The 12,365-nt window shown below is 33.6% G+C and overlaps 1 protein-coding gene across 1 annotated transcript; it reads right to left on the reverse strand.

Annotated features, from left to right (window-relative positions):
• Window positions 1-131: 131 nt before the first annotated feature.
• Window positions 132-5,795, reverse strand: LOC146952574 (putative boron transporter 7). Its single transcript, XM_085703374.1, has 13 exons — window positions 5,294-5,795; window positions 4,393-4,569; window positions 3,951-4,143; window positions 3,608-3,746; window positions 3,341-3,506; window positions 2,959-3,125; window positions 2,708-2,881; window positions 2,528-2,623; window positions 2,093-2,209; window positions 1,704-2,011; window positions 1,262-1,532; window positions 894-1,079; window positions 132-707 (listed from the first exon to the last, which is right to left on the reverse strand). Exons 2-13 carry the CDS (start codon window positions 4,565-4,567, stop codon window positions 678-680), a joined length of 2,022 nt encoding a protein of 673 aa, XP_085559500.1. The 5' UTR covers window positions 4,568-4,569; window positions 5,294-5,795; the 3' UTR covers window positions 132-677.
• Between the last annotated feature and the right edge of the window lie 6,570 nt (window positions 5,796-12,365).

Below are 12,365 nucleotides of genomic sequence, written 5' to 3' on the forward strand. Positions count from 1 at the left end.
CAAATTTTTAGGTAAACAATTGAATAAATTGAAACAAACGTTTACATTTATACTTTTTTTTCTGCATTTAATTCTCTATAAATTAAATCGAGAAGTTATTTTATAAATTAAGTATTGCACCATGCAAAATGTTATGAACAAAATAATGAAAAAATCATGATGCATAGTACTTTGGCTAGTTTACTACTTGATCTAAATAAAATAATGTCCTTACAAATCCTCTAAAAGAACAAATCTTGGAAAAATTACAAAATACGAGAGAATGCTCTAAAGTTTTATCTATATTTTAGCCAGAAAGCAAGTTTAGTAATTTTGGATTTTCTCATTCCTTTGCTACTCTCCCTTTTCTATCTCACATATCATATTAATCTCTTCTCCACTCTTTTTCTTAAATTTTGTAAGCCACCTAATGAAGGAAAACGACTCATTGAACTCAAGTTTTAATGCATTTTTCCTAGTAATACTGAAGCATGATATTTCAAAGTTCAAATGATTTCTTATTTTCCCCCGATCGAATCAATTCTTCATCTTCTTTTTCTTCGTCCACACAACATCGATTGATTCAACCTTAACTGATGTTACAAGAATCTTGAGCATAACATTCGAGGGGATCCTTCTCACATATCAAACCTTTTTTTTACATTCTAACATAAAGCCAATGGAGAGAGACTACCTCCTCATATCCCGGTAGATTCTTCAGGGTAAACCTATACAAGTCCAAGCCATAAACATAAAATAAAGAGTTTAGTTTCAATACACTATCAAAGTGTGTGTAAAACGTTCTACATTATTAACATATCACGATCAATCATATGTGCAATTTTAGAATTAGTTATAATTGGTGAGTTACTCATATCGAAACCTTGAAAGAGTTTTTTTTATTTGTGTTTTACCTGAATATGTCTGTCTTCATTGAAGCCATAAGTTAAGCTACTACGATTCGAGCTTCTACTATCATTTTGGTTTACTGTTCTACATTTCAATTCTCCCCTATTAGTTGTCATCTCATCCAATAACTCTGCATCATAATAATCTTCTTCTGAGCTATCATTATCAGTACTAGTACGTGCATCTTTGTCCTGATCAAACATTTTCAAGAAATAAGTGAAGGTTATATATATACATGCTTTTAGGCTCCGACGAGGGACTAAAAACACACTTTTTTTTTGTTAAACCTAAGGACTAAAAATGAGTAGAATTTTATCAGATTTATAGGAATAAAAAACATACTGAAATTGATAAATGGATGATAAAATTTTACCATTAGTGGTATATTATGTGGAGCACCAATAATTTCCTCATATTCAGAAGCATCTAATTCTTGAAGATAGTTTGCATCGAATAACCTTGGAAGCAATCTCTCTCTTATAGCTATGAGAAGGAAGAAAGGTAATGGAAACAATATTCCACCAATAGGTATCCGTGTCAATCCATAACAGATTGCAAAATATAGAAACTGTAAAACTGTAAATGTAGCTATTGTCTTGTGTGGTACTGACTCTACAAATGAGGCATGAGAGCCTTCCAAAATTCTGCGCGAAAAGACAGATATTAGAACAAAATTGACTAATAAAATTGTGTACTCTATAGCTAGATTATTAATTCTACAAATATGGAAGGAAAAAACTTTGAAAGTCATTAAGCCACAAACATCAAGTTATCTATCAATTTCAAAACAAAGATTACTGAGTAAAGATACTTACTTGTAGTGCCTTCTGGGCGTGATGAAAAGAAGCAATATCCTTTCCCAAAATTGATTCCCTGGGAGACTATCAATTGCCATATAAGCAAAATATCCCCAAAGAACGGAGGTAGGTATCCTTTTGATGACAGGAACGGCTAAAAGTGATAAGGCGATAAGGAGAGACTGCAACAAGTTGCTCATTCTTTGCTCATTAACTCTAACAGGCAAATAGGCATCTATATGTTTAATAGGATCAAATTTTTCGTTTGTACCATTTTTTTCATTAGTTTTCATTACAGCCTCCTTCAAAGTCTCCAACTCTTTAACCTAAGACCAAATAATAAAAAATGTTCACCATTGGACATGTATGCACATAGACACAAATTTTGTCAAGCCAACAATACTTACGGTAGGCGCGGCATCCATTTCTATAAACACGGCTCGCATTTTTCCATATAATTCAGAGTTGCTTCCTTGTTGCCTAATGCATTCCTTCGCACTCTTCACCACCTTCCTTCGGATCAACTGTAAATTTCATGATGTAATGTAAGAATCTATTTGAATTGATACTTTAGAATTAAGGTGTACTTGAGTTTATCTACCGAGGTAATCACTTGTGAGACAATTTGAGAGAACTTAAGGAAAGTGGAAACAACTTATGACATGTTCATAAGTTGTTTTTAGACTATTCCATAAGCTCTTTAGTATAGCTTACGAAAACAACTTCTAGTTTATATAAAAAAATGGACTTATGTTATAGAAATAGGTTATACATAATCACTTACGTTATATGCGCTTAATTAAGCTTTTTATCCAAATAGGGCCGCAAAATATGGTGCTTACCTGCCTTCTAAGAGTCGCTAAACTCTTAGTATGCATAGGGGACTGAGGAAGGACTCCATTTACTGGAGGGAGACCAAGAATGCCGCAAATAAGAGTCTAAAGAATCAAAAGGATATACATGTTAGGAAACTTTATGACATTGAATTTACATAAAACAAGTCTCACGACACAATATCATACCATTATTCCAAGAAGAAAAACATCATAGTGGTAAGCAGATGGTTTTTGAAGGTTGAATTCCTTCTGTTGAGCCATCTTGGAAGCTACGCTATGATCAAAAAAGTATAAACCTGCTATCATAACTGCTGGAATAAATGCCCCAAAGATGTATGGCAAGGGTACCTTTCCCATATCCTGCAGTTGCAGTCAATGACTTTAGATGGATTTTAGGACTTGCATAACATCAAATTAGTCATTTCTTATAACAGTACCTTAACTACAGTCCAGTGGTAGAGAGATTCAGGTTCCCAAGGAAGTGGACAAAGCAACCTTCTAGGAACACCAGATGGAACTTTGCTCGGTATGGTATAAGATAGTGCAGTCCAACATACTACCATCATTGGAACACCATAATCTGCGATGACACCTCGTATGCACCCTGATTGAATGCCAAAGGGAGACAGGAGAAGTTAAGTCTAACATGAAAACATTGATTGTATGGTCTTATATAAGACAATACATTGATTGAAGAAATTTGTGGACAAATAATGCGGAAACTAGAAAAACATTGACATTGTAGGTGCGATTTCAGATGCATTTCAAAATTTGTAACATTGATATAGTAGTAAATATTTAGACTTCGGAGTCATTTACCTGTTAAATATCGCCATTTTCTTGCACTTCTACTTACCATGGCAGTGAAAAGTAACCCAAAAGAGAAAATGATTGCAAGTAATCCATTTGTATAGCGCCAATGAAATTTATATTCCTCTAACAAGGGATTTTCAGCCTTCGGTATCTTGAACTCACTTAGGATTCCCTATTGATCAAAACAATTGTGAAGTTAAAATACTCGGCAAAGCAAAATTTACTTTCCATTTTGCTAGGAAGAGTTAGCTATAACTATATCCATATTTATACCTCTATAGCCTGTTGCATGAAAAGAACGGTAATTAACATGCCAAATAATTCCTCTGCAACCCTAGTAAACCTAGTGATAATCGAACATGCATTGAAAATTGCAAGCAGCATCAGCAACAATGATGTCCAAACACAAACCCTGGAACAAATATGACCATAAAAGTTAAACATTCGCATTACACTTTGGGAGAGCTTATGAAAACAACTTATAGCTTATATGAAAACATTTGACTTTATTTTATCTTTTGCCATAGAAATAACTTATATGATAAACACTTAATTAAGTTGTTTATCCAAACAGAACCTCAGTATAGTTAGAAGGTTAACTGCCAAATATACTTACCAAGCAGCCCAAGCCAAAAACAGCTTGGCACCTAATTCTGGTCTTTTTGTGCAAAAACTGTATAGAATGGTGTACATGATAACAGTTGGTTCAGCAACTCCTACAATCAACAAAGGTTGACCACCAAATATTGAGTGGATAATTCCACATATAGCTGTGGATGTCAATGTTTCAACTGTGCTCAAGCTTCCACCTGTAAAACACATCACCAAATGCTCCCTTATAGATCAAAGAGTTTAATTTTGATACACCATAACAATGTCAGTGCTAAATTTTTACAACGTCGACAAATCACAACCAATCATATGAAGTATTTGCGATTAAAGTCAAACGTTTTTAATGATAAGACGACTATGACTAATTACAGTGCAAAAAATCCATAGACCAAATAACATAAATATTTGAATTTTGAAACTATATTTGAAAGGTTTTGGTCATTTACCTGTTTCTCTATTAAGTTGCTCTCCAAAAGCAATAACAGGAAGTGCAGAAGCAAAGAATATGTAGAAAGTTGGGGCCAATATTCTAACACCAGTACAGATTGCACAAATCCAATCTTGTTTATAAAATTCAAGTCTTCCTTTGAAATCTTCGGTTATTCCTCTAAATGGTCCCATAGCTAAATAGACATATCAACTCACATATTTTAGAAAGTTGATAACCTTTGAATAGAGAATGATTTCTTGAGATATATGAACTATAGAGCTATTCATTCAATTCAAGTCTATGATCACCATATATTATGAAAACATATAATGGAAATAAGACAAATTTTTTATTTTGTTTTAAATAATCCACAAGCATCCTTCTATATGATGTTCGAGGATTTCTCAGACACTAAATGTGGACATCTCTTCCATTTGAACCGGTATTATGTTTCACTACATTGCTCAAGACTATTCCATTTCACTAGACTCAATCACATTTGATATATTACACTAATTAAACTAGGCCTTGGATGTATAGAGAAAGAAACCCTATTTTAGTATAAAATAGTAGGAAAAGGATCAAAATTACAAAACCCCATTAATGTCGAATCTTGATATCAATAATATTGACCATATAAATTTCTATACATTTTCTTATTGAGGAACATAATGAAGAATCTTCATGCAAAAGTCATATTTTTTTTTTCGTCAGTGCAAAAGTCATATTTACGTGAACAACAAAACACATTGAATCTACTCAAAAAAAAAAACATTGAAAAGGAACAAAATGTCCATGTATAATATATAATTAATAACATATTTGCATTTTAATTTACAGCAATGTTGCATTTTAATTTGTAACAATGTTGCATTTTAATTTGTAACAATGAGAATAAAGATGAATTGAAAACGTACATGAATTTCGGGCCCCGGAGGACCCTGCAGAGGTAGAGGGACAACAAAATGGTTGAAGAGGATCAGGTGGTTTGAGAAAAGAATGATAAATGTGGAAGAAAAGGGTAGCCACTCGAGAATCCAGATTCCAGAAATTGAATCAAGGGTGTGACTTTTTCTTTCTTTCTTTTCTGATGATGAATTTTCCTTGATTGAGGTGTTTCTCTCTCTAATGCATCATAGGGTTGAAGGGGAGAGAGAGAGAGAGAGAGAAAATAAAATGAGAAAGAGGTAAGACACCACCAGAGAGGGAGAGAGAGAGAGAGGGTAGCATGCATGCATGCAAAAATTAGAAAATGTTGAAAGAAAAAATGAGTTGAGAATACATGTATGATCCTATGATGTCGGATACCATGATTCCATGATGTCTACCTCTACAGTTAGATTTTGGTTTGTTCTCATCTAGATTTTTGTGTCAAAAATAACCCTTTTACAACAAAAATGTTATTGGAACACACTTGACTGGAACACACTTGACACCAATATGGGAAAGGACATCTACATTTATCACCATATTTATACGGCGAACAAGATGTTTATTTTTTATTTTTTGGTCACTTTTCTTGATATAGGGTAAACTTTTTAATACAAAAATTAAGTTGCGTCATTAACCAATTTCACAATTGAATTAACTAAAAAAACATACAATGCTAACAACTTTATTTAACATAGGGTCATGTTAACTTGTGCCCTAAGGGCACAAGTTAAGGAGCTTAAAATAGAAATTCAAAATAGCTTTTATAATTAAAAGACAACTTTTTAGACTTTTAATGCATTGAATGCACAATTTTCAAGAATTTTTTTTCTACATTTAGCTTTTTAACTTATGCCCCAAGGGCATAAGTTAACATTTTAATTCTCTAAGTGTGAAAAGTTGGAATGTTAACATTTTAATTGTTGAGATTTTGTAAGTGTGAAAAGTTCCTCAACAATTAATTTAATTTGTCAACTACATAATCTATTTGGGCTTAATAACAGAAGAAATTTAACCCAACATTCCAAGTTCACGGAATACCAACCCTAGACACCCACCATCTCTAAGGCTCCAAGCATGACCCCATTTTTCAAACAAGATGAGTTATGGAATCTCCTTCAACAAGGAGCTTCAAAGCAAATATCAATGGAACTCTTTCAAAAGAGTAAAATTAGGACTTTGATAGTGTGATTAAGGAAATTTTTTTGGCAACATATGATCATGAAACATGAATGTGAGAGTCTAATAGTTGGTGTGTGGAATATGCTGAGTTTGAGAGATGTGATGTTGGCTAAAGCACTGGGAGCAAAAATGGCGATACGGTCTACATATCAACCTTTAGGATGTTAGTAGCTAAATAACACTCTCATGATTAAGTGAAAACAACTTTGTCCATTTCGGATTGTGGTAAGAAAAAAAACCGCAAAGAGTAATTTTATATGGATGTATTCTGTGAATGACGTAAAAAAAAATTGAGAAAAGAATGACATGAAAACTTTTTTTTTTGTGCAGTTGAGCTACCCTTTACGTCTTTTCATTCTATATGTGTGCTGATTATCTTGCTAATATGGAGTGTAATGGCAATACTACGATTTTTATTTATAACGATTTTGTGTTGCAAATTAGGCAATGCTATTATGTTTGATATATGAGTGTCTCAACTCCTCGTTTAATTTTTGGTGTAGTTTCTCTTCAAGCTCGAGATCTTTTTTTTCTTTTGTGGTGGATGATGTTTGAACTCCGGACCTTACATATATTATGTATTGTTTTTATCAACTGAGCTAAACTCACGATGACCTCGAGATCCTTCTTTCTTTCCAAAATAAAGTGCTCAATTCTTCTTTTAATGAGTTCAAATAAGCATGACCAATAGAAAGAGAATTAGGGTCCGCTTGATATGGATTAAAATAAAAGTGATTTTGACATAAAATAATTTAGAGATTATATTTTAGAGATTTTAAAAAAAATTAGAATTTATTTTGCGTTTTTTACCGTAATAAAAATCACTTTTTTTAAACAAATAATTTAGTTTTTTTGGATACAATTATGGTTAGTGTTAATTTGTGCCCTCAGGGCACATGTTAAGAATCTAAAAATGAAATTAAATAATAAATTTTGTCTTGAAAAGATAAGATTTCAAATTTCTAAAATATTGAATGCACAATTTCCAACAAAATATTTCTATCTTTATTTTCTTAACTTGTGCCTTGAGGGCACAAGTTAACATTTCCCTACAATTATATAAAAGGGATTTTTTGATGCAAAATTAGTTCAATCTTTTAAACCATATTTTCTCTCTCCTATTAAAAAAATCTATTTCTGAGATGGTGCCCTGTTTCTCATTTGAAACTGTTTTTAGATTCTGATTTTTTATCTCATTTGAAGCTGTTTTTATGTTCTGATTTTTTTTTTTGAAAAAAAACTGTAACAAACGGATGCAAAACCCTTAAAAGTGATCATTTTTTAAAAAAATGATTTTTTTTCTTGAAAAAACTCTAACAAACGGGCTCTTAATCTCAAGGGAAGCGAGTTCCCATGGTATCTGCGAGCAAAGAAACCATCAACAAATTGAGACATTACCTCAAATAAATCCCACAACTATCAAAACCAACTACCAAAATTATGATTGTCAATCGGTATAATTATCACTCTTCTTCAAAGAGTGATGAAAAAATAAAATTAAAAGACACTCCAAGAATCTCAAAATACTTAATAAACTAAAATTCAAATTACTATAATTCTAGAACAAACAAACAATCATTAATCAAACTTTTTATTTTTCAAATACAACCCTGCAAATATATGTCTTAAAACCAAATGAAGAGATAAAACCAAATTTATTATTTTAGATATGACTTTTATGAAGTGGATATAATAGTCACAAGGAAGGGGGGGTTTGAATTGTGACCCTTTTAAAAATTAAACCTGTAACTTAAAATTAATTCTCAAGTTGTGAACTTGGAATGGTTAAGTTAGGAGACTGACTTCAGAACGTTCTGAAGTGTTAGTGCAAAAACAGTTTAAATAAATAAATGTGTTTGTGTGTGTTGTGTATACTGTAAATAAAGAGTATAGGGAAGAGAGAATCAACACACAGAGATTTATAGTGGTTCCCCCAATATGGGTTAGTCCACTCCTCACAATCTTGTGAGAGTTTCCACTATGATGCTTGAGATAACCTCTCAAATCCTGCACCTTACAATCTTTGTTCACATGAACAGTTACAACCCTGTATTCTCTAAGCCTCAGCAGGCTTGCATCTTCTTGCTAAGTTACCCACTTAGACTTTTACACCTTCTGCTCAAACTAACACTTTAGTACCCCTAAAGCTAGATGAGACTTTCTTTTCTTCTTGCTAAGTTACCCACTTAGACTTTTACACCTTCAGCTCAAACTAACACTTTAGTACCCCTAAAGCTAGATGAGACTTTCTTTTCTTCTTGCTAAGTTACCCACTTAGACTTTTACACCTTCAGCTCAAACTAACACTTTAGTACCCCTAAAGCTAGATGAGACTTTACAAGATGTTTGGAGTTTGAATGTTTGTGAAACAAACAAAAGAAGAAGAAGAAGAACTTATCTTTGAAAAGATAAGAGAAAGAGAATTGATTTACACTTAAAAAGACTTCTTGGAATCTTTGTGATGATCAATTTTTTGCTAAAGCTTCACAACAATGTTCATGTTGTTTTTCTTGTTGCTTTGCAATGGTGCATGTTATGCTGAGGTCTTGATCTCTATTTATAGAGTTTCTTGAACCTTTGTAGCCGTTGGAGAGTGTCCACTGGTCTTGTGCCACGTGTCCTGGGACCCACCAACTTACACTTGAATTCTGGGCAAAACTGATATACTTCAGAATGTTACTGTGTTCTTGAGAATACTTCAGAATGTTGTTGTGTTCATCATGATATTGTTCCTGGGTTCATGTGGATGAAGGCCAGATGTGTTTCTGGGTTTCATCATATGAATATCACATGAATTTCTGGGTTGTACTATGAAGATTGTTCTTGGACGTACTTCAGAATGTTCCTGGGTCAGATCTTCTTTGAAATCTGTCTTGGAACTAGTGCAGAATTGATAAAGTGGAACTGTCACTTCAAGCCCATGCTTTAGGGGATTTGGTTTGCTTTGTACAGTACCAACTCCCTTATGTGTCGAAATCCTGTTGAATCAGACTTGATCTTGCTTTTGGATTTGCTTTTTACTTTTCAACCAATGTACTGTTCATGTCAGAAAAAGCATGGAGCAGGATCGAACTTTCTGAACTCATGGGACTTCAGAATGTTCCTTTTGTTTCACTTAGGATGATTTGTAAGACTCTTATTTGATGTAATCAAATCCTAATAGTGAAACATCTATGAAGTGCAGTATGAAAAACATCTAGGATGATATTCTTAATGGAATATTCCTAATGTTTTGTACTTCAAATGTTCATAGTCTTGAATGAACATTGAAGATGCCCTTTTTGACTTTAATCAAATAAATGCATTTATTCCTTGATTGATCTTAGTCAATGTACTTTATTGGGCTTTTATTTAAGTCACGTGAACCTTGCATGTTTTTCATTTGGTTCATGAATTTCTGGGCTTGGTTCTTAATGTTCATCATGAACAATCTTCTGAACTCTGTCCAACCTTCTGAACTCTTTTTAACTTTCTGAACTCTGACTGAGTTCTTAAGTTTTTATGTCCTTTGATTCTTTGTATCTTTGGTATGAATTGAAACTTGTTCCTGTCTTAGTTAACCACTCAAGAGTACAAGTTAAATACCAACAAATTAATCAAAGTCCATTAATCCTTTAATCACCATAGATGCCTTTAATGATTTCTTGATCCAAAGTCAAAATCATTGTATGCATAAGATATGTTCATGTCCCATCTGTTCTTGCATGTTCTTGGTGTGGATATTGATTTATGGGTTTGCTCTAATGAACCTTCTGAGCAACCTTCTAAACAACCTTCTGAACACCTTCTGGGTTCATACATATGAACTTCAGAATGTTTCTTCTGGGTTCCTTCCTTTTATGACGGTTGTACTTTGTGCTGAACTTTCTGATGTTCATAAACATACTAATGTTCTTCAACACTTTGAACCTTATGAAGGTTGTTTCTTTATTCCCTTCAAAGACTTCTTGAAGCATATAAAGGAGAGATCATTTGTTTTGACAAACAATATGATTCTTTCTTTGAAGTCCAACGGAATATTTCTTTGCATCTAGTTCAATATCTCTTGTAACCGATGACTTTAAATATTCTTGTTTATCCATGAAATAATCCTTTATGATTTCTGGAAATATTCTGGTTTATGTTCATGATCATTATGAACTCCATTCATATGAACATTCTGAACTCTATTCATATGAATATTTTGAACTTTGAACTTCTTATCCTTAGAAGCTTTGGAAGTGTGATACTTTGAGGAGGTTCTGAGAATCTTCCTAACTTGTATGCATATTTCCTTTTATCTTGTTTACCCATGGAGGATCTTCAAATCATATAGCACAAAACTCAATGTGTTTTGTCACATAACTTCAAGCACATTCTTGTGTAGCTTGTGATGTAAGTTCTTCCATCATAATTCAAGTTCTTCCATCATGATTCTTGAGCTATGAATCTTCATGGAGATATGATCTTGTTGTTTCAACTGATGATATACTCATTCTTTCATTGTTGAGTAGATATGATGCACTTATCAACGTGGGTGGCTTCTAGCTTATCCACTTATGTGGTTCCTGTTCTTTTAACAAAAACTCAAGTGCAAACATCAGTAGATCACCATTCATAAAACTTATCATTTATTCCACGAGGTTTGTTATCATTAAAACATTCATCAAAAAGATTTTTGCTTCAACATTTTATATATGTTTAGTCCCTGCAAATAGGGGTCATTTAAAATCTGGTCCCTAAATTTGCTAATTTTTTTTTGTCACTGCAAAATTTAATCATCTAAAATTTAGTCCCTCTCCCCCAATTAATCACTGCCACGTCACTAATTTGATTACATGGCACTGTTGATTGGCCAAACAGATGGACGAGTCAGCAAAAAGACATGCGAATGGACAAAAATACCCATCCTCTTCTCAGACCAATTCGAAATGACAGATATACCCCTCCCTTCATGTACTACCCTTCTTCAAGCTTGGCATTTTTTTTCTTCTGGAGAATCAAATTATCCCCTTTTGAGATTGATACATAATTTTTTTTCTTCTTAAACTAAGTCTATTTTATTTATACCATTTTCATTTCTCCAGCAAAAATTCAACCCATTCAACAAATCCATCACAAACACAACAACAACAACATAGTTTCTCGTTCATTCAAAGACAGAAAGATGAGGTTGGTAGAAAGCAACAAATCTGGAATTGAAAAACAGACGGATGAAGTTGGGTGGAAGCAACAGTGGCGAACATAACGGCGGTGGATGAGGCAATGGGTTACACTGAACTTGTAGGTTCGATTTCAACTCTCTCGTGTTTCTGTTTTTTCGTTGCTTGTCTCTCTCCCTGGGGAAGCTCATTTTCTGACGAGATCGAGATCTGGGTTTTTGGATTTTCAGTTTTGAGTGATTTTTCATCCGCTGCTTCTGATGACGACAACAATCTGCATTTGGTCGTGCCTCTCTCTGTCGATGACAACGACGCCGTTTTGATTGTTGTCACGCCGGTGGTGGTGAATGAGAGCGGCGGCGGAAGAGTCGTTGGTCGATCTGGGTTCATGATGACTTGAAGAAGAATAGTTCTGACGGATTTTTTGCACTTGTGGCCTTGATCAGTGTGGCCAAGATCTGGGTTCACGGTCACTTGTGCACTTCTGAAAAATTGAAGATGAACAGTGCACCATATGCATCATTCAATGGAAGAAAAAGGATGATGAGGGTATTTTGGTCCTTTTCTATTTAGCCTTGAGGGTATTTTTGTCCTTTCACACCATCTTTGACGAGTCAGCAACTCATTTAACCAATCAAAAGAGACATGTCAGCTAATCAGTGACGTGGCAATGATTAGTTGAGGGACCAATTTTTAAATGATTAAATTTTACAGCGACAAAAAAAATTAACAAATT

The sequence above is a fragment of the Medicago sativa genome, chromosome 1, assembly GCF_051527215.1.
Source record: "Medicago sativa cultivar Bolivia chromosome 1, Bolivia_mono, whole genome shotgun sequence".
Classification (NCBI taxonomy): domain Eukaryota; kingdom Viridiplantae; phylum Streptophyta; class Magnoliopsida; order Fabales; family Fabaceae; genus Medicago; species Medicago sativa.

Coding starts and splice junctions, on each gene's coding strand:
- LOC146952574 (XM_085703374.1), bottom strand. CDS start 4,567: ATGGGACCATTTAGAGGAATAACCGAAGATTTCAAAGGAAGACTTGAA. Junction 3,507..3,607: donor TCATGCAACAGGCTATAGAG/GTATAAATATGG, acceptor TTTGATCAATAG/GGAATCCTAAGTGAGTTCAA. Junction 2,210..2,527: donor TAGCGACTCTTAGAAGGCAG/GTAAGCACCATA, acceptor TGAAATTTACAG/TTGATCCGAAGGAAGGTGGT.